Raw genomic sequence first — 25,022 nt, forward strand, 5'->3', positions numbered from 1 at the left:
AAGGAGAGAAGGAAACCCCCTCCCACTGGGCTCAGGCCCAGCAGGCCACCGGCCCAGTTGCCGGCCGGCCCAGCCGGCGCTCCCTTATCCTCTCCCCCCAAAACCCTAATATAATCGCCCCACTTGCTCCCCCACTCCCCCTCGATTGGATCTGGATCGGGAGGAGCCCGATCCCCTCGCCCCTCCACCCCCGACGCCGGCACCCAGAGCTTCCCCGCCAGACTGCCTCCTCCTCCCCGCTGACATACCTCGTCTACGTCGATGTTGTCGTCGCCGTCCCCCACCACGAGCACCATTGCCCCGATCCCTACTCCTGTCGTGAGCTTCGCCTTTTGCTCCCCCCCTCGCGCGCACGCATCCGCCCTACCTCCCTTCCCTCAACCGGCCGCCCGCGACCGCGCTGGCCTCGCCACACTGCTCCGCCTCACGCTCACCGCGGCTACACCGCCCGCGGCCACCCACGCACTCACCCCACCCCCCTGCTGTGTCCGTGTCGCGCCGTAGCTGCGCTGCTCGCACGCCCGCTCGTGCACTGCCTCGCTCCGGCCGCGCATCCCACTGCCACTGCTCACCCCGCTTCCCCTCTGCGCACGCGCTCGCACTCACCACGCGGCGACCGCACCCGTCCACGCACCTGCGTCCCGTCTCTTCCGCTCTGCCACGCGCGCTGCTACTCCGCTGCGCCGCGCCGCCCGCCGCCAGCGTCCTCCACAGTCCCGACCACCCTGCTCCGTCGTGCCGCCGCCACCTGCTGCTCGACGCCGCCCTGACCGCGTGCACGCCGCCGCTCGCCCGCACCACCCCTCGGTGCCGTCCTGATGGTGCCTCGACTCGTCTTCCCCTTCTGCTGCGCTGCTCCCCTGCCGCCCCCTCGTGCGAACCCCGTCTTCTGCTGCTGTCCGCCACTCGGCCGTCTCGCCGGTGCAGCTCCCGGCCGGCCTCGCCGTGGCCAACGCCCCCTGCTCCGGCCCCTGTTTGCTCCGCTCGCACCTGGGCATGCGCCAGTTGGGTCGCGCCCGCTTTGGCCTTTGGCCCTATGACGAACGGAGCCCACGCCCAGAACCGTTTTATAAAAAAACGAAAATAATAATAATAATAATAAATTTAATTAATTAATTAACTAAATTAATTAGGTTAACTAATCCTATTTAATTAACCTAATTAACCTGTTAGTTTAATTAAACAGTAATTAGTTTAACCTAAACCCTAATCAACCTAACAGTGTATGACAGGTGGGTCCCACTGGACACACACGTCAGGTTGACCAGGTCAACGGTTAACGTTGACTGCTGACGTCATGATGACGTCAGCAAACACTATTCTGGATAATGTTGAATTAAAATAATTAAAAAATGCTAAAAATGATTTAAATCTTTTAAAATCAATATAAAATAAACCGTAGCTCGGATGGAAAAACTTAGAACATGAAAGTTGCTCAGAACGACGAGACGAATCCGAATGCGTAGCCCGTTCGTCCACCGCACACCCCTAGCATAGCAAACACACAACTTTATCCCTCCGGTTCATCTGTCCGAAAACGCGAAACACTGGGGATATTTTCCCGGATGTTTCCCCCTGCACCGGTATCACCTCATACCGCATTAGGGCACCCCTAGCACCGCTACTTGTCATGTCATGCATCGCTATGCATCTATTTGCATTATGTTCATTGTTTCTTCCCCCTCTTCTCTCCGATAGACTACGAGACTGACGCCGCTGCTGGTGCCCCGATCGACTACAGTGTTGATGACCCCTCTTTCTTGCCAGAGAAACTAGGCAAGCCCCCCCCTTGATCACCAGATATCGCCTACTCTTCTCTCTACTCCTTGCATTAGAGTAATGTAGCATGTTACTACTTTCCGTTAATCCTATTCTGATGCATAGCCTGTCATTGTTGCTACAACTGTTGATACCTTACCTGCAATCCTAAATGCTTAGTATAGGATGGTAGATTATCATCAGTGGCCCTACATTATTTTCAGTTTGCCATGCTATACTATCGGGCCGTGATCATGTCGGGTGTTGATCACGGGTATATATACTACATATACATACTTTACATGTTGTGACTAAAGTCGGGTCGGCTCGTAGAGTACCCGCAAGTTATTCCGATGTTGGGGGGCGAAGGGGCAGGTGGTTCCACCCAGATAGTGGTGGGCCTAGGTTCCCGACGGCCCCCAACTGTTACTTTGAGGTGGAGCGACAGGGCAGGTTGAGACCACCTAGGAGACAGGTGGGCCTGGCCTTGGTCGGCATTCGCGGTTACTTCAAAATAACATGCTTAACGAGATCTGGGTATTTGATCTGAGTCTGGCCACTGGCCTATACGCACTAACCAACTATGCGGGAACAGTTATGGGCACTCGACGTCGTGGTATCAGCCGAAGCCTTCGTGACGTCAGCGACTGGGCGGCGCGCGCCGGGTCGGACTAGAACGCCTGCTCTTGTATAAGGGAGGCTAAGTCTGCTCACCGGTCGCGTACGCAACGTGCAGGTGTGCAATGGGCGATGGGCCCAGACCCATGCGCCATAGGATTTAGACCAGCGTGCTGACCTCTCTGTTGTGCCTAGGTAGGGCTGCGACGTGTTGATCTTCCGAGGCCGGGCATGACCCAGACGAGTGTGTCCGGACAAAGGGAATCGAGCGTGTTGGGAAATGTGGTGCACCCCTTCAGGGAAGTTAATCTATTTGAATAGCCGTGATCTTCGGTAACATGACGACTTGGAGTTGTGCCTTGACCTTATGACAACTAGAACCAGATACTTAATAAAACACACCCTTCCAAGTGCCAGATACAACCGGTGATCGCTCTCTAACAGGGCGACGAGGGGAGGATCACCGGGTAGGATTATGCTATGCGATGCTACTTGGTGAACTTACCATCTACTCTATGCTTCTACTGCGAAATGGAGGTTACCAGAAGCTTAGTCTTCGATAGGACTAGTTATCCCCCTCTTATTCCGGATTTCTGCAGTTCAGTCCACATATGTTACCCCTTTTTCCATTTGATACCAATGCATACATATGTAGTGTAGCTCCTTGCTTGCGAGTACTTCGGATGAGTACTCACGGTTGCTTTGCTCCCCCTTTTCCCCCTTTCTATACTCGATTGCTGCGACCAGATGATGGAGCCCAGGAGCCAGACGCCACTATCGATGACGACTGCTACTACTCGGGAGGTGCCTACTACTACATGCAGCCCGCTGACGACGACCAGGAGTAGTTTAGGAGGATCCCAGGCAGGAGGCCTGCGCCTCTTTCGATCTGTATCCCAGTTTGTGCTAGCCTTCTTAAGGAAGACTTGTTTAACTTATGTCTGTACTCAAATATTGTTGCTTCCGCTAACTCGTCTATGATCGAGCTCTTGTATTCGAGCCCTCGAGGCCCCTGGCTTGTAATATGATGCTTGTATGACTTATTTTTATTTTTAGAGTTGTGTTGTGATGTCTTCCCGTGAGTCCCTGATCTTGATCGTACACGTTTGCGTGTATGATTATTGTACGATTGAGTCGGGGGCGTCACAAGTTGGTATCAGAGACGACCGCCTGTAGGAATCCCCCTTCCACACTCCTTGGCCGAAGTCGAGTCTAGACATTACAAAATTTTTACTAACATGGTTGTGTGCCTTACGGGCCCACGTCGCCATTTGGGTGGTACTAGGATCTTTTACTCCTCGATCCTTACTTTGGGACTCTGAACTCTATTCTACTCGGGTTAAACGATTTTACTAACTCTAACATTAGGATCCCGTGACCACGTTCACCCCAAAGTTGGATAAGCCCTAGTTATTCTTAGAGTATTATTTGAACGTTATCCACACTATCATTTGACTCCTTTGAAACATCTTTGTTTTCAGATGGAACCCACGAGACAGGTCGTGTGCCACACGACGGCCATTGGTGCCTCAGTATCACCTGCTGTGTTGGTTGAGATGATGACCTATATGGGTTATCGCTGGCACCCACTGTCTACGAGGAGTGCCAGGACTTTAACCAGGAGTAGTACCGTGCCATCGTCCACCTCTACTCTCGGGAGTATGACTGCACTACCGTGCTACACACTGCTCATGGTGTTGGAGTGACTATCGACATGGCGGTCCACGATGCTGCTTATGCTGCTCTGACACGTCTTCATGGAGAGTATCGGGGGTTGGACACCTCCCCTTTCAGGCACATTGCTATCGCATCCCATGTTGGTGCGGAGGGATACTACACTGCTACCTACTCCACTATCACTTGAGAGCCCTTCTACCATCAGAACCTGGTTCTGCATGCTGATGGGCTGGATAGAGCTAACCGAGCTCTTCGCCACGAGTTGTACACCACCCGTCAGCACCTGTACCGTGGTCTGACGCTGCTGCACCCCGCTGTCCGATCTGGTGATCTCTCGCGTTCTATGATCTACCTCGCCGGGACCGTGATGCCCCAGGGCGTCGGCTGGCCAGATGTGGGAGGCTACTCTCCCGCACTTGGTCCTCTTCTTCCACCCACGCATCGGGTTCTGCACCAGAGTATCCGTGGACCCCAGGCTACTCATGTGGAGGACTTCCCGTCGTGTCACTACCAGCTGTCAGGCTACACCTACCTCCACAGTTCCTCCTGGGACTGATGTAGGCTAGCTTGTTAGTGCTAGATGCATTCATTGCGAGCCTGCGTGCCGCCTATGATGTTCTTAGGCTATGTACTAAACTCTGTGTATCATACTCTATGCATGATCTCTTTTGTAAGATATGTCAACTACTATGTAGTATCTATCATGTTCCTTCCATTATGCATGTTTCATCATGAATGATTCTTGTCCTTGCAAATTCTCAATGCCGAACTACCCATGTTATATATTAGCAGGATGGTTAGACTAGGTGGTCATGGTCGTGGTGACCATCCCCCACCCCCGCCTGAGTACATGGCTGGGATGATGCAACAGTTTGAGCTGAATCGCCGGTTCATGGAGAATATTATGGATCAGTTTCCTCGCCCCAATATGAATTAGCAGCCAACCCAAGTGAATCTGTAGGATTTTATGCGTCTCAACCCAACTGTGTACCGCAGCTCAACTCAGCCTCTGGATGCTGATGACTGGCTCCGTGACATCACCTATGAGACGGAGTCTGCTGATGTAGCCCCTGCCAGCTATGTCACCTTTGCTTCCTTCTTCCCGAAAGGACCCGCTGCTCAATGGTGGGACACTCACAGGCGTACTCTGCTAGTTGGAACAGTCATCACCTAGCCAGACTTCCAAGCTGCTTTCCGTGCCCACTTCATTCCTCAGGGAGTCATGGACCGGAAGAAGCGCGAGTTCCGCAACCTCACTCAGGGCAACAAAACCATGGAAGCTTATCAGCGGGAGTTTCTGGATTTGTCCCGCTATGCTGAAGAAGACATTGCAACTGATGCACAGAGACAGGAGAAGTTCAGTGACGGCCTTCAAGCTGACATCAAGCTCGCACTTCTAGTGCATGACTTTGCTGATTTCGCCACCTTGGTGAACAAGGCCATCAATGTCGAAACTGGTCTGCAGGAACACCAGATCTCTCATAGGCGCAACCGTGACACGGGCTCATCTTTGGGCCTGTCCTCGCAGAAACGTAGGATATGGATTCCCAACAGCATGTACCAGTGAACTGCACCTGCTTCAAGGCAGTCCTATGCTGCACCGCGTCTGCCTCCCCCACCAACTAGGCAGCCAAGACTTCCAGCTCCACCACCCCGAGCTCCTACTCCCACTCCCAATAATGGTCTGTGCTTCAGGTGTGGTCAACTAGGACACCTTGCTAGGGAATGCAACCAGAACCAGAACCAACTGGCCCTTCCTGCAGCTGGCCGTGGAAGCAACCAGCCTCGCAACAACAATGCCAGGTCTTATGGTCGTGTTCATGCCAACCATGTTGATCTTAATGAAGCTCAAGACCAGCCTGCTACTATGATGGGTACACTCCTCGTAAATTCAGTACCTGCATCTGTTTTATTCGATCCAGGAGCATCGCATTCATTCATGTCAGAAGATTTTGCATACAAGCATGACGTTAAATGTGAGCAGATGAACACTTCGGTAGTGGTAAAAACCCTTGTGGGACAATGTCAAACCTCACTGGTTGGCATCAACGTCCCCATGGAAATCGACGGGCTGGAATTCTATGCCACTCCCATTATCCTGAAGTCGTCTAACATCGACCTCATTCTGGGGATGGGTTGGTTGAAAGCGCATACTGCTTCTATAGTTTGCGCCACTAAGACCGTCCATCTGCCACATCCTTTCGACGAAATAGTTACTTACCAGGCTCATCTAGTTCAGAATGCTGAGGCACAACTTTATGCCTCGAATGCATTGAACGCTGCACCACTCGAGGGCATTGTAAACATTCTTGTCGTTCGTGAATTCCAAGACGTCTTTTCGGAAGAGCTTCCAGGGATTCCCCTGCTAGAGCTGTCGAATTCATCATCAACTTGAAACCAGGCACCACCCCTATAGCCAAACGACCCTACAAGATGCTGCCACATGAACTCACTGAGCTTAAGGAGGAAATCGACAAATCTCTTAGCAAAGGTTTCATTCGCCCTAGTTGCTCTCTTTGGGGAGCACCTTGTCTCTTTGTTAAGAAGAAGGATGGAACAAACCGATTAGTCCAAGACTATCGTCCTGTTAACCAAGCCACTATTCAGAACAAATATCCCCTCCCTCGGATCAATGATCTTTATGATCAATTGGCTGGTTCATCAGTGTTCTCCAAACTTGACTTGAGGTTAGGTTACCACCAGATCCGTGTTCGTGAAGAGGATATCCCAAAAACCGCCTTCGTGACTCGGTATGGGTCATATGAGTACACCGTCATGTCATTCGGCTTAACGAATGATCCCGCCACCTTCTCTCATCTGATGAACTATATATTCATGGATTACCTCGACAAGTTCGTCGTGGTTTATTTGGATGATATCCTTGTATTTTCCAAGAACAGGGAAGAACATGCTGAACATCTTCGTCTTGTGCTGGAAAAGCTTCGAGAGCATCAACTCTATGCTAAGTATTCCAAGTGTGAATTCTGGCTCCCCAAAGCAACCTATCTTGGGCATGTCATCTCCAAGGATGGTATTGCCGTCAACCCTGAATGAGTTCAAGCTATTCTCGATTGGACTCCTCCGAAGAATGTCAAGCAAGTCTGAAGTTTTCTCGGTCTAGCCAGCTATTGTCGTCGATTCATCGAGATCTTATCCAAGATTGCCAGGCCTCTGACTAATCTATTGCATAAGGGCGTCAAGTTCCAATGGACAGACAAGTGTCAAGAAAGTTTCCAGGCACTCAAAGACAAGTTGGCTTCTGCCCCAGTGCTTGCTCCACCTGATACTAAGAAGGACTTTGTCATTTACTGTGATGCTTCCTGTCAAGGATTAGGCTGTGTCCTAATGCAAGAGCGCAGAGTGATTGCTTATGCCTCTCGTCAACTGCGCCCTCACGAAGAAAACTACCCAGTTCACGACCTGGAGCTTGCTGCTGTCATTCATGCTCTAAAGCAGTGGCGACATTACCTTCTCGGTAATCGTTGCGAGATCTTCACCGACCATCAAAGTCTGAAGTATCTGTTTACTCAGCCAGACCCGAACCTCCGTCAGCAGAGATGGATGGAGACTGTTGCAGACTTTGACGTGGGTATATCCTATACCCCCGGCAAGGCTGATGTAATGGCTAATGCCTTGAGCCGCAAGTCCTACTGCAACCACTTCCAGGTTCACAAAGTTCAGCCCTCGCTTGTTGAAGAATTCAGAAAGCTGAACCTCCATATTGTTCCCCCTGGTGCACTCGCTCCCCCTCCCCCAGAGTTCCAAAAGATGAATCTTTGTGTTGTTACTAAGGGTTCTCTAAATACCCTGGCTGTCGTACCAGATCTCATAGATGGTATAAAGACTATTCAAGGTTATGACTCTAAAGTCGAGAAGATTAAACGCCATCTAGGAGAAGGAAAGCCCTCATTCTTCACTATCGCCGATGATGGCGCCTTGTACTTCAAAGGCCGCCTAGTGGTGCCATGTTCGAGGAAAAACCTGGATCAGACTAAAAAGGTTATGAAAGAAGCTCATGATACGCCTCTATCTGTCCATCCTGGTAGTACAAAGATGTATTAGGATATTCGTCAGAGATTCTGGTGGTCTAATATGAAGCAAGACATTGCTCGTTATGTTGCTGAGTGTGACGTTTTCCCTCGTATCAAAGCTGAATATCAAAGGCCTGCTGGAACTCTGCAACCTATCTCTATTCCTGAATGGAAATGGGACCATGTTGAAATGGACTTCGTCACTGGTTCTCCCAAATCGCAGAAAGGTAATGATGCTATTCTTGTCGTCGACCGGCTTTCTGAAGTTGCACATTTTCTGGCGGACAAAGAAACAATCACTACTAGTTATCTTGCAACTCTCTACATGTTCAGAATTGTTTTACTTCACGGTATTCCACTGGTTATCAGTTCAGACCGTGGCAGCTTGTTCACTTCAAGATTTTGGGCATGTTTCCAAGAAGCTATGGGAACTCATCTGTCATTCAGTACTGCATTTCATCCTCAGTCGCAAGGTCAAGTTGAACGTGTCAACCAAGTTCTCGAAGACATGCTTCGAGCTTGTGTAATTTCCTTCGGCAAGAAATGGGAGGAATCTCTTCCATATGCCGAGTTCTCTTATAATAATAGCTATCAAGCTAGTCTGAAGATGTCCCCCTTCGAAGTGCTATATGGACGAAAGTGTCAGACCCCCCTGAACTGGTCAGAAACTGGGGAACGTCCGCTCTTCGGTCCGGATATTATCCAACAGGCCGGAGAACAAGTCTGCATCATTCGTGAGAATCTCAAGACTACTCAGTCACGTCAGAAAAGTTAGTATGACCGTCATCACAAAGACATGGTCTATCAACCTGGCGAAAAGGCTTATCTTCGAGTTACACCAATGAAGGGTGCTCACCGCTTCGAGATCAAGGGCAAGCTAGCTCCTCGCTATATCGGTCCCTTCACTATTCTCGAAAGGCATGGAAAAGTGGCATATCAATTGGAGCTTCCATTGAACCTTTCTCAGGTTCACGATGTGTTCCATGTGTCACAGCTCCGCCGTTGCTTCAAGGATCCAATCCGAGCAGTGGATCACAAAGTGCCGAATTGCAACGGGACCTCTCCTACAAAGAGTATCCGATCCGCATTCTTGACCAAGCTGAACGCCGCAAACGTCAGAAGGCGATCAAATTCCTCAAAGTTTAGTGGTCGCATCACTCTGAAGATGAAGCTACTTGGGAACGCGAGGACCGCCTGCGTGATGAATACCCCGCATTGTTTCCTTCTACCTCCTAAATCTCGGGACGAGATTTCTTTTAGTGGAGGAGTTTTGTAATGCCCGGGTAATTAAGCTACAGTAATCCCACGTTAACGGTGCCACGTCACCCCGGTAACTATTGTTAATATCGCGTTGGATCAAAACTTTTCGAAATTTAAATTCAAAATAATGTCAACAATAAAAGTTTTTCAAAATTTAAAACAAAAATGTTCGGGGTGTGCAAATAAGTGCCTAGGAATTTATGGTGTGGGATCCATGCTTTTATAAAAGACCTAAGTATTTTAAAATGAATTAAAACAGAAAAGAAAATAAATAAAAAGAAAAACTAAAACTAAAAGAAAATTAAGGAGAGAAGGAAACCCCCTCCCACTGGGCTCAGGCCCAGCAGGCCACCGGCCCAGCTACCGGCCGGCCCAGCCGGCGCTCCCTTATCCTCTCCCCCCCAAAACCCTAATCTAATCGCCCCACTCGCTCCCCACTCCCCCTCGATTGGATCTGGATCGAGAGGAGCCCGGTCCCCTCGCCCCTCCACCCCCGACGCCGGCGCCCGGAGCTTCCCCGCCAGACTGCCTCCTCCTCCCGCTGGCCTACCTCGTCTACGTCGATGTTGTCGTCGCCGTCCCCCACCACGAGCACCATTGCCCCGATCCCTACTCCTGTCGTGAGCTTCGCCTTTTGCTCCCCCCCCTCGCGCGCACGCATCCGCCCTGCCTCCCTTTCCTCAATGTGGCCGCCCGCGACCGCGCTAGCCTCGCTGCACCGCTCCTCCTCGCGCTCACCGCGGCTACACCGCCTGCAGCGACCCATGCACTCACCCCACCCCCTACTGTGTCCGTGCCGGACCGTAGCTGCGATGCCCACCCGCCCGCTCGTACACTGCCTCGCTCCGGCCGCGCGTCCCACTGCCACTGCTCACCCCGCTCCCCCTTTGCGTGCGCGCTCGCGCTCGCCGCGTGGCGACCGCACCCATCCGTGCGCCCGCGTCACGCCTCTTCCGCTCTGTCGCCGCGCTGCTACTCCGCTGCCCCGCGCCGCCCGCCACCAGCGTCCTCCACGGTCCCGACCACCCTGCTCCGTCGTGCCACCGCCACTTGCTGCTCGACGCCGCCCTGACCGCGTGCATGCCGCCGCTCGCCGGCACCACCCCTCGGCGTCGTCCTGATACTGCCTCGGCTCATCTTCCCCTTCTGTTGCTCTGCTCCCCGGCCGCCCCCTCGCGCGACCCCCCCGTCCTCCGCTGCTGTCCGCCACTCGGCCGTCTCGCCGGCAGCTCCCGGCCGGCCTCGCCGTGGCCAACGCCCCCTGCTCCGGCCCCTGTTGGCTCCGCCTGCACCTGGGCATGCGCCAGTTCGGGTCGCGCCGCTAACGCCCGGCGCCCGCTTTGGCCTTTGGCCCTATGACGAACGGGGCCCACGCCCAAAACGGTTTTATAAAAAAAGGAAAATAATAATAATAATAAAGTAGTTAATTAATTAATTAACTAAATTAATTAAGTTAGTTAATCCTATTTAATTAATCTAATTAACTTGTTAGTTTAATTAAACAGTAATGAGTTTAACCTAAACCCTAATCAACCTAACAGTGTATGACAGGTGGGTCCCACTGGACCCACACGTCAGGTTGACCAGGTCAACGGTCAACGTTGACTGCTGATGTCATGCTGACATCAGCAAACACTATTCTGGATAATGTTGAATTAAAATAATTAAAAAATGCTAAAAATGATTTAATCTTTTAAAATCAATATAAAATAAACTATAGCTCGGATGGAAAAACTTTGTACATGAAAGTTGCTTAGAACGACGAGACGAATCCGGATACGCAGCCCGTTCGTCCGCCGCACACCCGTAGCATAGCAAACATGCAACTTTCCCCCTCCGGTTCATCTGTCCGAAAAATGCGAAACATCGGGGATATTTCCCCGGAAGTTTCCCCCCTGCACCGGTATCACCTCATACCGCGTTAGGGCACCCCTACCACCGCTACTTGTCATGTCATGCATCGCTATGCATCTGTTTGCATTATATTCATTGTTTCTTCCCCCTCTTCTCTCCGATAGACTACGAGACTGACGCCGCTGCTGGTGCCCCGATCGACTACGGTGTTGACGACCCCTCTTTCTTGCCAGAGCAACTAGGCAAGCCCCCCCTTGATCACTAGATATCGCCTAAGCTTCTCTCTACTGCTTGCATTAGAGTAGTGTAGCATGTTACTGCTTTCCGTTAATCCTATTCTGATGCATAGCCTGTCATTGTTGCTACAAGTGTTGATACCTTACCTGCAATCCTAAATGCTTAGTATAGGATGCTAGATTATCATCGATGGCTATACATTCTTGTCAGTCTGCCATGCTATACTATCGGGCCGTGATCACGTCGGGTGTTGATCACGGGTATATATACTATATATACATACTTTACATGTTGTGACTAAAGTAGGGTCGGCTCGTAAAGTACCCGCAAGTGATTCCGATGTTGGGGGCTGAAGGGGCAGGTGGTTCCACCAAGGTAGTGGTGGGCCTCGGTTCCCGACGGCCTCCAACTTTTACTTTGAGGAGGAGCGACAGGGCAGGTTGAGACCACCTAGGAGAGATGTGGGTCTGGCCTTGGTCGGTGTTCGCGGTTACTTCAAAATAACACGCTTAACGAGATCTGGGTATTTGATCTGAGTCTGGCCACTGGCCTATATGCACTAACCAACTACACGGGAACAATTATGGGCACTCCACGTCGTGGTATCAGCCAAAGCCTTCGTAACGTCAGCGACTGTGCGGCGCGCGCCGGGTTGGACCGGAACGCCTGGTCTTGTATAAGGGAGGCTAAGTGTGCTCACCGGCGCGTACGGAACGTGCAGGTGTGCAATGGGCGATGGGCCTAGACCCCTGCGCCATAGGATTTAGACCGGCATGCTGACCTCTCTGTTGTGCCTAGGTAGGGCTGTGACGTGTTGATCTTCTGAGGCCGGGCATAACCCAGACAAGTGTGTCCAGACAAAGGGGATCGAGCGTGTTGGGAAATGTGGTGCACCCCTGCAGGGAAGTTAATCTATTCGAATAGCCGTGATCTTTGGTAACAGGACGACTTGGAGTTATACCTTGACCTTATGACAACTAGATCCGGATACTTAATAAAACACACCCTTCCAAGTGCCAGAGACAACCGATGATCGCTCTCTTATAGGGCGACGAGGGGAGGATCAACGGGTAGGATTATGCTATGCGATGCTACTTGGTGAACTTACCATCTACTCTCTTCTGCCGCTATGAGATGGAGGTTACCAGAAGCGTAGTCTTCGATAGGACTAGCTATCCCCCTCTTATTCCGGCTTTCCATAGTTCAGTCCACATATGTTACCCCTTTTTCCATTTGATACCAATGCATACATATGTAGTGTAGCTCCTTGCTTGCGAGTACTTTGGATGAGTACTCACGGTTGCTTTGCTCCCGCTTTTCCCCCTTTCTATACTCGATTGATGCGACCAGATGATGGAGCCCAGGAGCCAGACACCACTGTCAATGATGACTGCTACTACTCGGGAGGTGCCTAATACTACGTGCAGCCCGCTGACGACGACCAGGAGTAGTTTAGGAGGATCCCAGGCAGGAGGCCTGCGCCTCTATCGATCTGTATCCCAGTTTGTGCTAGTCTTCTTAAGGCAGACTTGTTTAACTTATGTCTGTACTAAGATATTGTTGCTTCCGCTGACTCGTCTATGATCGAGCTCTTGTATTCGAGCCCTCGAGGCCCCTGGCTTGTAATATGATGCTTGTATGACTTATTTTTATTTGTAGAGTTGTGTTGTCATATGTTCCCGTGAGTCCCTAATCTTGATCGTACACATTTGCGTGTATGATTAGTGTACTATTGAATAGGGGGCGTCACACCGTACGTATGCATGAGTAGGTGTTCGAGACCCCACCCATATGTACGTACGTGGCCGTATTTACTTTCTTGCACCCTGGCCGCTATACGTACATGTACATGCTACGTGCGCGCCTCTACTACCATACGTGCCCTTCCTTACACGGCCACGGTTCATTGCTGCAGCCTGCAGACAGACCAATTGACCAATATGTACGTACATGTTCGTGACCAAAATGACAACGCTACATACGCTTCGACCGGGTGGGTCCCAACTGTCAGGAACTTCCTTGCGTGCGAAGATGTAGCTGGTGGGTCCTAGCAGTCAGGGGGGGGGGGAATCATTTTTTTGCCCGTAATATGGACGCACTTCCTTGAGTGCGAAGATGTAGCTGGTGGGTCCCAACAGTCGGGGGGAAATGTTTTTTCATGAAATACGGTGGCCTGTCCGGTTGGTGCCCGTTGTCAGGTGGAGGAATCATTATTTTCCATGTAATAAGGAGGCACTTCCTTGCTGCGGCCGTGGACCCAACTGTCAGCCTCTCCATGTACAGTACTCTTCCGATGGAAGTCGTTCCTTGACCATGTTGACCACGCCACGCCGAGAGCACCAGGGCGGTGGACGACAGAGGGGCCTAGGAAGGGGACGATGCGGAGCCGGGGAAGACGCGGCAGTAGATGCCCATGCGAAGAGGAGTACGAGGGTTCACTGGTTCGGCTTTGATGTGAGGCTACCGTCGCCGCAGAATGACAGGGGGTGTGGGTGAGTGGAGGGATGGCCTGGCCAGCGGTGGGAGTAGTAGGGGGCGGTGAGGCCTCTGAGGTAGCACAGCTGGCCACGGGGGGCAGGAGCAGGCAGCACGACCGACGCTGCTTTGGGCGGCTGGAGTGAGAAGACCAGAGGTTGTAGAAGCACTACAACCGTTGGATGGACATCGTACGGTCACTGGAGCTAGAATCGTTCATATTGACTAAGTTCACAAAGCCCTCCGTCCCTGTCATCTTAGTAGGCCCACAAGTCAGCCTCCCACAATGGTGGGTCCCAGCTAGCAGGGGGAGTTTTCCTTTTTTTGTGCGTAATAAGGAGGCACTTCCTTGTGTGCGAAGATATAGCTGGTGGGTCTGAGCTGACAGCGGGGGAAACATTTTTTTTCCGGAAATATAGAGGCCCTTCCGGTAGGTCCCTGCTCTCAGGTGGAGGAATCATTATTTTGTGCGTAATAAGGAGGTATTTCCTTGTGTGGACCCCTATTGTCAGCCTCTTCCGACGGCTGTTGTTTGTTGACCATGTTGAACTCGTCGCGCCGAGAGCACAAACGCGATGGACGAGGGTGAGGCCTAGGTAGGGAATGACCCGGAGCCGGCGAAGCCACTACAGCGGATGCCCACGCTGAGGGGTGTACGAGCGCTGACTGGTCGGTTGCGGGGTGAGGCTGACATCGCCAAAAAATAACAGGATGTGCGAGTGTGTCGAGGGATGGCCTGGCGGCAGCACAACCAGCCACGGGGGGAGTGAGCAAGCAGTCCCGCCAGTGCTGGTTTGTGCGGCTGGAGCAGGAAGATCAAAGATTGAAGAAGCACGGTGGCCGTTGGATGGACATCCAATAGTCACTACTCTGTATTGAATAAGTTGACAAAGCCTTGCGTACGCGTCAAAAAAATTTAGGACAGCGTCATCGTCAACCTATGAGGCCAGAAGTCAGCCTCCAAATCTGTGGAAAACAACATATAGCCCATTAGCCATTATTTTCAAAAAATTACAGCCCTTTGCTAATTATTAAGGATATTTGAAGCCCATATTCTTTTTATTAGCATTACAGACCATATATTCTGGGCACTGCTAAAAAATTCAACGAAAATTTTCATATTTCGGTGGCGTCCGAACACTTTTAATCACGAAATTTCGAGTCACGTTAAAAATATTTTTTGAAAAATTATATCGAAATAAAATTCAAAAAACAATTCTCCGCAAAAAATGAATGAAATTTAAAATCTTAACTAGCAAGATGCATGTGCGTTCCACGGAACATGAAGATGCTTTTGTATGAGTAGTTTATCTTGTGGGAGAAAAGATGATCTTTTAATGTAATTGCCAGTTGGCTTTGGTTTTTATAAGAGTAGAGAGTAGAGAAATAAAAAAAATGATATTTTAATGTAATTGCCTGTTGGTTTTGGTTTAAAAATTTACAACCCATTTCTTACAACTTATAGCCCATTTTCTAGGGAAGCCCATTTCTTACTACTTTACATCCCCCCCTCCTCGTCTTGAAAGATTTGCTGCCCAGCAAGGCTGGCAAAAGCAAGTAGGCCTCGGTTTTGGTGTTCTCCAAAGAAAAGAACTGGGCTAGCCATTTTCAGAAAGAAAAAAGATATCAACTGGGCTCATCATGTGCTTAAATAAAAGCGTAAGCGTGGGCTAGACGGGCCATAGCCCCCGCAAAGCGCGCAGTTGAGCTTCGTCTCTGAAACTAAAAAAACAACTGGGCTAGCTGCTGGGTCCCTGGTGTTATCCGCTCGTTGTGTAATTTTAACAAATCCGCCACCGGGCCGGCCTATGCATCGCCGGTGTGAGATGAGACGTCGATGACTTGTCCTGGCGACATGCCACCGTTGGTGGACTCCGCATCCCCCTTGCTGAAGTCGACCGCATCCTCGTCTTCGTCCTCGTCGTCGGCGCCACCCTCAAGGTTGTAGTACTCATAGTAGTGGCTGTGCCAGAGCTCGCGTTGGTACTTCATCGCGGATTCCTCAACGAACAGACTCTTCTGTACCTCGATCTCAGCCACGCGCAAATCCTCCTCCCAGCGCTCCTCGATCTCCGCTGCCTCCTGCATCTTCAGCTCCCGCTCGGCGACCTCATGAGGAAGGAGGTGCACCATGGCCACCGTCGCCTTTTCAGATGTGGGTTGCATGCCGGAGTCCGAGGTGGCCTGGGATATCTTGGCGTGTGCATCGTCTATCTTAGCATGGATGGCCTCGACCCGGGCGAGGGCGACATCAGCGACACAGATGGTGGCTCGAGCGCTCTTGGCGTTTGTAGCCGCCGTCGCAGCAGCAGCTACAACCGTCTCGGCTGCCGCGGCAGCCGCAGACACCCTCTCGGCGGAAGCGGCTGTGCTCAATGCGGATGCGGCGGCACTCTCTGCGTAGGCCGCCGCGCTCTCGGCGCAGGCGGCGACGCTCAGGGGGGACACGGCCATCATATGGGCCTTCACGAAGCATTTCCACGGCTTCATCTTTGCAAGAAGGGGGTGCGGGAATGGGGATTGGGATTCGTGGATTCGGGGGTTGCAGGCACTGGAGCAGACGTGCTGGCGAAGCTTAAGGAGGGAGACTTAAATAGACCCAGATATTTTCATCGCAAACAGTTCCTAGAAAACAACTATGTGATGTTGTACATATTTTTTATTAGCTGTGAAAGACAAATTTGGAGTGAAGTGGCAACGGATGGTGTTTTAAATGATCGAGAAATTTTGTAGTACTAATACAACTGTCATGTGAAATTTTGGAATAATTCAGGGGTCATTTAACCTCTTAAGACATTTAAGTGATTTTCTAGCAGTGAGGAGTTAGGAGGAAGTATTTTTTTGGCTTGTAATAATGAGGCACCTGCTTGCGTAATGAAATGACCCTGGTGGGTCCCTACTGTTAGCCTCTCCACGGACAGTCATCTCCTGATTCCTCTTGGTTGTTGACCATGTTTTCTTGCGGGGAGGTTGTTGACCATGTTGACAACACCAGACGGTGGCGGGCATAGCGAGCGAACCAAGGCGGAGAACGACGGCTAGGCCTCGGACGAGAACAAACAATAGTCGTGGAAGATGCGGCAGTGTAGTGGCAGGTGGAGGGGAGTACGAGGGCAACAACATGCAACTCAAGCTTACAAACGGTACAAAAAGCCCAAGGATTAATTATTCATCCATTTTTTAGACAAAACCCAGATTGAATATGTCAGTAACATCTAACCCAACCACTCTTTTTCGCAGTCACAAACAAATGGATCGGTCCGATCCATAAAATCAACAACCTGTGCAAAAAAATTTATTTCGGGACGACTACAACTTGTTGTAAATAGAAGTCGGGCACGTTTAGAAGCCCATTTGTCCACCTGAAACTTCTTTTTTGCTGTCCAACGTGTCCGTCCGTGAGAAATCTCTTGCGGTAAAACTTAAGCCTCATGGACAATAGTAACCTCGCATTCAACAGGAAGAATGTGACAAAGTTTCTCTTTGCCTGGTTGGATGCATATCCTTCCATCATTATTGTCCTCAAACAAATGTCATGAGAACTAAGAAAATCCTCGTGATTATTACACCACCGATTGGTTATACGTTTTTTCCATGTGGTAGCACAGCCTAAGTAGACATGAAGATTGAAAACAGTTAAGGTCTGAACAAAGAGTATGTCGAAAGAGCGACAGCTGAATGACTAATTCTAGTACAATATATACGGGCTTTCAATGTGCATGAAATCACCACCTCTATATATAAATTCTCCAGAGATGGAAAGCATCGCAGCAAGCCAATAATTATGTTCAGATCAAAAGTAAACATTCCGATATATAAGATCTTGACAGAATCCAGTAGCATTGATAGGCTATCCATGGATGAACTCTTCATTGAGCATATAACATAATATTAGTACCCAAAGTGTACTCCAAGATGATATAAAACTTATGCGCACAAATGAAAAATGCAGCTTATGATTACAAATGTGTAGATGATAATATACGGTACCTGAATAAGTGTGGAGCCAAACACCAACTTGTTGTGATCATCAAACGGATCACGAATTACACCCAAGGTCTCCAGTTTGGGTGCAGAGACGACAGTTATTTGCGAAGGTGTATAACAATTATCAAGGAGCAACCTTTGAAGTGAAGGGGCATCTTCGATGATGAGTTATTGTCCTTCAATACAAATTCCAATGCTTTTAAGGTGAGGCAACTTTATTTTGAGACAACTGATAGGGATTTCTATTCCCAAAACAATCCGCAAGTGCTCCAGGGCAGGGCAACTGGAGTGGATGATGATGTGCAGTGAGGCCTCCGACAGATAAACCACCACAAGCGAAAAAAAATTAGTAGTAGGAGTCAAAGCATTTGTACCAGATCATCTGGTAGATGGCACTGGGCGAAGGTGGCGGTGTGGAGAGAGGAGGAAACTACGAGATGGACAACGGTGGTGTGGGCACGAATTCTTGGCATGTGCGTGGTAATGGTAGAACTCAAACTGCTGGAGTTTTCCGAATTCAGGGGATGTCAGCCAAGCGTCCACCATGCCGGGTATGGACAACAGGTAGCATGTCGGGATGCAGAGGCGTTGAACGGGGCCCTGCTGGTGAGAGGAGATGATGTCTCTGTGGAGATCAAATTCAGGGAGGACAGATATCTGACGACAGTCGAGATTGAGGGGCGCGGTGCGCCATAGAGGGCGCCACTGAGTTGAGAGGACTTGTATGCGACAGCAATCCTTGGTGGGGAGAAACGAGATGATCTCCTCAAGGATGACGTCTGGGAGATCGCTGATGCGGTCCACCAGAGATTCTACTGGTTCCTCAGATCCGGGAGGGAGGGCTTGCCGCTTCTCCCCGCGTTGCCGGGTGTAGGATCTACAACCGGCATCACCGCTGGCGGGAGCCTCATCTTCTTAGTGCTGGGGCCAGCCGACTCCCTTTTTCTTGTGGGCATCACACCGAGCTCATGGGTTTGAGCACAGTAGCCAGAGACGAGCCTAGTGGCAGTGCGAGTGGGGAAGAAGGATGGCTGGGGTTTTCTATAGGAGTGGAAGAAGAGGAGCAGACATTTTCTATACTAGTAAGGAAGAAGGTGAGTGGGGTTTTTCTGGACGAGTGAGGAAGATGGGGAGCGGGGGGAATTGGGGGGAGACGAAAGCGGGAGAGTCCAGCAAGCTGTAGTATAAGTGGAAACGAGGAGGAAGGAGGGTTTTCCTGGGATCGCCCCTCTTCAAGAAATATGGGCTTCTCCTTGCAATAAACAAAAACAAATGGGCTTTAAGATGGACTAGCACATATGCCCGTGCGTTGCAACGGGGAAAATTAATGTTTTGCACAAGCATAATGTCCCACAGCATCGGATTCATTATGAAGAACATGTTGCAACGCACCATCATCCTTCTACAAAATGAACATAAAAAAATATGTCGCAATTTAGTCGTGTTCATATATTTTTTCGGGGCGTAATCTCCCACTGATTTCATTTAAATACAGTACTTTTTAATGGCATTCAAGTATGATCCTTTCATTAATTACCATGAAGTCCTCACCCGTTTTAGTCGGGAATCAAATCCTTACTTTTCTAATTTAGTAGCCCCAACACATTAAGGCCCATAGATCCTTTCTTTTAATTATCCTACCTTTTTACCTCAAATCCTTCATGTAGAATTTATTAAGACCACAATTTTCTTATAGTTATTCCACCGATTTACCCATAATCCTTTCTTTAATTAGCCACATTCGTTTAAATATTATATTTAAGCCCACAATCCTTCCTTTGTTAGCTCATTCGCTTAATTAGCTCTCCCTAAACATGAGCCTTGGACCTCACCCTTCCCCATCTACAGGAATGAAGGGCGATTTGTGCGAACCCTGGGCTCTCCACCTCGTCGTTGCCGAATCGGCGGCTCCTTCGCCCTCCGCCAGACGCTCCGGCGGCGGGAGGATGGGGGAGGCCCGATTTGCAGCATGTACATAGTGTAGGAGTGCCTAGGGGCCAGCTAGTGGCGTCGTGGAGGCGGCGGTGCGTGTGGATCGGCTTTTTGCAGCTGTTGGTCTCCCCTTCGACGGCGAAGTTCCGGTGGAGCTCTGTGGTGGACCAGCTCCTTTCTTCATGCTCACTGCTCGGTGGAGAGGCCGTGCATGGTTCCCCCGTGCCGGAGATCGAGGGATGGCAATTCCGGCGGTTGAAGATTTGAAGAAGGAAGGCGATGTTGAGCGGTGCAACGAAGACAACGGCCATGGGTGTAGGTCCTCAGGGACCGTTGATCGGAGACTTCCCGTTTCGCCCGGGGGCTACTTCAATCCAAGGCGTCAGCGAGCAGCGGCAAACGACGCGTCACCGGTTCGTCCACGGCGCCGGCGTAGTCGGGTTGTAGATGGGCTTGGTTGTAATTTCCTTTTCTGTGTGGATCTTTCAGTAATTTGGCCGTTTTAGTATCAACTCCTTTTCTCACAAAAAATAAATAAATAAACATGATGACTGCCACTCGTATATTTAGAGTGAGTTGGGATTAGTAAATATGAAAGGTGCATAAGTCTTTGGTTGTTACATCTAAGAGATAGACAGGAGGTCTTGTGTTCAATTCCCACAATGTTGATTTATTTTGACCCAATTATTTTTCACGGTCTCTCTATGAAAGCCCATAAAAGGCCCATCAACATACAAGTAACTGGCCCAGATCACTTAACGTGTGTAAACCAAACGTAAAGGACTAAACCAAACCAAGAATACATATTCCGTTTAATAGTAAGGACTAAACCAAACCAAGAATACCTATTCCCTTTAATAGTAGGTATAGAGGTATAGATAGGCTTTTGTATCAGCTCAGTCGGCTGCCTGTGTTTCATACTGGAGGGCCTTGTGCTAGAGGCAGCCCGAGACACTCTCCAGCTTATTGCCCATTCGAAAGAAAAAAAAAGACACCTCCAGCTTATGGCTACTCATCGGTAACCTTTTTCAACCTGGCATCCACCAAATTAGAGGATGCGGTACTGGATGCAGACACTCACACTGGTCGCGTAGCGCGGCAAAGTGAGGTGTCAGATAACAGGCCTACAGTATACTTACTAGATTGTGAAGGTTCACAGGCTAGTCAACATTTATGTTAAACTAAGCTTCAGAAGATACGGTATGCATACGAACATTCAGAAGAACAAAAGTTCAGCATGTTGATGCATCTCAATGATTCACCATACAATAAACAATACAAAGTAGTGAGAAGGTGTGGAAATAAATAAAATCGGTCGATGCTTCTCTGAGCAAAGGGCCTCCCTGCACACGCATTAATTTCCTTAATTTCCTGGGCATGCTTGTTTCTACTCAATGTTGCGAGCACTTTGAGCATGTTGGCAACTCCACAGCTAGCTTCCATTCGGCTGATCGAGCAAGGTCCAGGTTTCTTGATTGACGTGTTGTTCGATTGATTTGTGAAGTGAAAGGGAGGGCACCTAGCCTACCTGACCTGTCGCGACGAGCACCCTGGGAACCAACAGCAGTGCCAGAAGTGCGAGCGCGGCGGCGACTTTGACATGCTCAACCCGGCGATGGACGCCGTCCTATCCTCGGTGAGGGTGGAGTTCCCGCACGAAGGTTGTGGGCTCTACGTCACTTACCACAAGCTCGTCGATCACCAAAGCGTGTGTTCGCTTGCGCCCTGCAAATGCCCCGTGCCCGTCTGTGGCTACGAATTCCCGCCGCCGGCGCTCTCCCACCACATCAGCACCGTGCATCCCATGCCTATGCATAGGATCCAGTACGGCAAGGTGCTCCAGCTGCCAGTGCAGATGTCAGAGCCGCGGCGCTTGCTATTCGCGGAGGAGGACGGCTGCATGTTTTTTCGTGGTCGACGGTGTGCTCGACATCGACGCGCCTATCGCCGTGTTGGTCGTCTGCATCAGAGTGAGGGCATTCCCACTGCCGCACTACGCGGCCAAGGTGTGGGAAAACAGCCCTGTCGGAGGAGCCCAAAGGCAGGACCAACACCATCAAGATGGAAATCGAGGTGACAAGCAACAAGGAGCCCGACATCGTCGTCGTGCAGGAGCTGACCTTCTTCACAGTGCCACCCAAGCTGCTGGCCGGGGCTAAGTTGTCGGGGACGGTGTCCCTCCTCATTCAGAGTGGCAAGCTCACCTAAATGATTCTGTAGTGCCTTCTATTTATCTTAGTAATATGATAATATAGGGTTTAGCTCAGTATACTTTAGCTCAGGAGATGGTGGATTTTGGTGGCGATGCGGCAATTAGTTCAACATCAAATCAGCAGTTAAAGTAATTTCCAATGATCGAAGGGATATTTTGTGTGTGTTGGATATAAAGATCCTTTGGGTAAGGAGTATAAGCTGCTTATATGCTTGCTTGTTGAGAAAGTGTTGCATACTTCTGCGAGTTGACGCGACACATCAAAGTAGTAGTACTACTAGTAGTACTCACCCGACTACGCACCAGGCAGACTAAGCTCGTGTCATGTTGGTGTCGTGTGCGGCCCGCACATTAACCAAAACCTCGCGCCTCTAGCTCAGCCTCTGCGTTTTAAGCTTCTCAATATCAAGGCCAAGGAGCAACGTGAACCAATGATAGAGCCAATCGGATGGTTGAGAACACTACAATTCGTAGCCATAGATGTGTGTGTGGGAGTGGACGAGTGCGTGCGTGCACCTCTTCTCTTCATGTATAACGTACTAAACATAGAGTACAAGTGTATGTGGGTGGCATCGACCTAGAGAGCTAGAGATGGTGTGTGTGAGATGTCCCGAGAGACTAGGTGTGTGTGTGGGAAAGAGGGAGAGAGATGATATGTGTCGATGTAATGCATGTGAAAAAAGACTAGTCAATAGCTCGCCACGAGGCTATTCCTGGCGAATGCCCTAATAACCATAAGATATGTATCCGATGGTGCCAGTTATTGCACGTACACAACATTAGAAAAAGAACTGTCGTGGCATATTGCAAAACTGCTCACCACGCCCCTTCCCTACAAACTTTCACTCAAGCGTTCGCAACTGCCATGGTCTGCTACTATGTGCGATCTTCATTTTTAAAGGGATCTACAATAAAAGGCTGGGCTTTTGGCGCGTGGTAGACGGGGGAGCTTGGCCTATCGATTTGCTACTGCTCACATGCGGTCGAACATAAGTGATGTACAAAGCTGATGCGCATCACTTCGGTGAGCGGCTGGCCGGACATACCCGATGTTCATGCTAAGTGTCAGGCCGAACCGACCGTGTGTTGGTGCTACTACTTACATGCGGTCGCACATGTCAGTGACGCACCAAGCCGATGCACGTACCTTCGGTGAGCGGCGGGCCGGACCGACCATGCGTTGGGGCGAGCGCGACGGGCCGTAAGTTTACCACCTAACTTAATTTGTAAAGGGTAACTCTTGCTTTTGCCTCCTTAATGAGATTGGTCACTAGAAATACTCATTACATATGTTTCTCAGATGCGTACGTGGGCCCGCATTCTCAGAGGCCATCGTGGTAGAGCCAGACGCCCGCAACCTCTCGGAGCAAAATATGAGTAGCCCGCTCCTGGTTATTTCTATAATCTGTTTAGAAATTCTCAATTTCATGTGTGACGCAATATTAGCTGTTCATTGATGTTAATCCAACGGTCTAAGTGCCTCAGAATGGCTAGGATTTGCGTCTATGGCAACCTGATTTTACCCAGCAGTGTCTACGTTCTTCTAGAAGCATCAACACGCCAGTGTGATCAATCCAAGCAACAAGCTGGCAAACAACCCCTCCACATGTGCCATGTGGCTTCATTGAGCTCCCCCATCATTTTATTCAAAAATATATTGACTGAAAAAGAGAGACATCTCCTGAAACAAAAAGTTTCTTGTATTTTGTTTCCTACTTGCTTTGCACGTACCGGAAGAGCAAGTATAATAAGTTACAGTCAACAGGCTATAATGATTAAACAATTATATTTGTGTTGAGTTGGATGAGAGAGAAGAGGAGATAGAATGGAAGCAGGATGTAGATTAACAGCCAGCTACAGCACGGACTCCAAGAAACATTATGATAGTGTAGAGTGGGCCATGCATTAATAAAGTAGTACTGCTTAGCAACTAGCTATACTATACATGTTTGCTATTAGGTTGACTATATATGACATGGAAACTCCATATAGCCGGTTGTTGGCTATACTACCAGTGCCACGTCATCTAACAAGTCTTTCAACATGCGTCAAATTATCACAAGGACTAACTCTCCTTAGAAAAATGTGCTCCACCATGTATCCGCATGTGAGGGAGGCAGTGCGTGCGTGCATGCGTGCACCTCTTCTCTTCATACATGTCCTCCACGGCTCCACCTAGTGGGTGTGTTAGAGAGAGAGGGAGATGGTGTGTCTGACATGCCTCTATACATATGTTTCTATCAAAGAGAGGCATGAATACATAGTATATGTATGTGGAGGGGGCGATATACAAGAAGAGAGGTAGAGAGAACATTTACACAACATATCGATAGACACCGATAGAGGGAAGAACTTTACGAGCATGAAAGCACTAGGAAAGAGGAGGGTGCATGTTGGAAGGTGATGCAAGAGGCCAACTAGGCAAAAAGACAAGGATGGAGTACAAGTGTGAGATCGATAATTAAAGAAAGGGGACCATAACGCATGTGGGCGTGCTTGTCTGGTCGATAGACAAAGCGAAAGGCATAGATGATGAGACGGGGAGGGGCAATTAATGTGTGTGTGGTAGGCGGTCCTATGTAGAGAGGTCATGGTTTGGTCAATGTGTATGTGGGTAAAGAGGGGGAGACTTAACTAGAGATATAGATGGGGCATTTTGTGTGGGAAAATAGCGAGAGACCTCACTACACATAGAGGGAAATCAATTGGTGCACATGCGTGCATGTGTCAGAGATAAAGAACACCTGGAGTGACAAAGAGAGGGAGAGGTGTGTGTGTGGTGGGGGAGGGGTGCAGCTAGCTAGTGACACTGTACGCGTGCAAGATGGATAACAACAAAGGGGGCGACAGTGCCGGCGTGCCTCAGAGTTAGAGCGGGGGGCATGGATGGTGAGAGGAGGGGAGGGACTATGTGTGTACAAGTTATTGGTATCCAGGAAGGGAGGAGTGTGTGTGTGAGTGTAAAAGACTCACAAAGATGA

At 49.9% G+C, this 25,022-nt stretch overlaps 2 protein-coding genes across 2 annotated transcripts; one reads left to right on the forward strand and one right to left on the reverse strand.

Moving 5' to 3' along the window:
- Positions 1-15,716: 15,716 nt before the first annotated feature.
- Positions 15,717-16,400, reverse strand: LOC147979785 (uncharacterized). The gene has a single exon (XM_087515343.1). The coding sequence runs from the start codon at positions 16,398-16,400 to the stop codon at positions 15,717-15,719; it is 684 nt and encodes a 227-aa protein (XP_087371469.1).
- Positions 16,401-21,444: 5,044 nt separating this feature from the next.
- LOC147979786 (uncharacterized) lies at positions 21,445-22,037 on the forward strand. The gene is made up of 2 exons (XM_087515344.1): positions 21,445-21,731; positions 21,836-22,037. Exons 1-2 carry the CDS (start codon positions 21,445-21,447, stop codon positions 22,035-22,037), a joined length of 489 nt encoding a protein of 162 aa, XP_087371470.1.
- The last annotated feature ends 2,985 nt before the right edge of the window (positions 22,038-25,022 follow it).

The sequence above is a fragment of the Triticum urartu genome, chromosome 3A, assembly GCF_056163025.1.
Source record: "Triticum urartu cultivar PI428250 chromosome 3A, HENAU_Tu73, whole genome shotgun sequence".
Lineage (NCBI taxonomy): Eukaryota > Viridiplantae > Streptophyta > Magnoliopsida > Poales > Poaceae > Triticum > Triticum urartu.

Coding starts and splice junctions, on each gene's coding strand:
- LOC147979785 (XM_087515343.1), bottom strand. CDS start 16,400: ATGAAGCCGTGGAAATGCTTCGTGAAGGCCCATATGATGGCCGTGTCC.
- LOC147979786 (XM_087515344.1), top strand. CDS start 21,445: ATGGACGCCGTCCTATCCTCGGTGAGGGTGGAGTTCCCGCACGAAGGT. Junction 21,732..21,835: donor GCGGAGGAGGACGGCTGCAT/GTTTTTTCGTGG, acceptor TACGCGGCCAAG/GTGTGGGAAAACAGCCCTGT.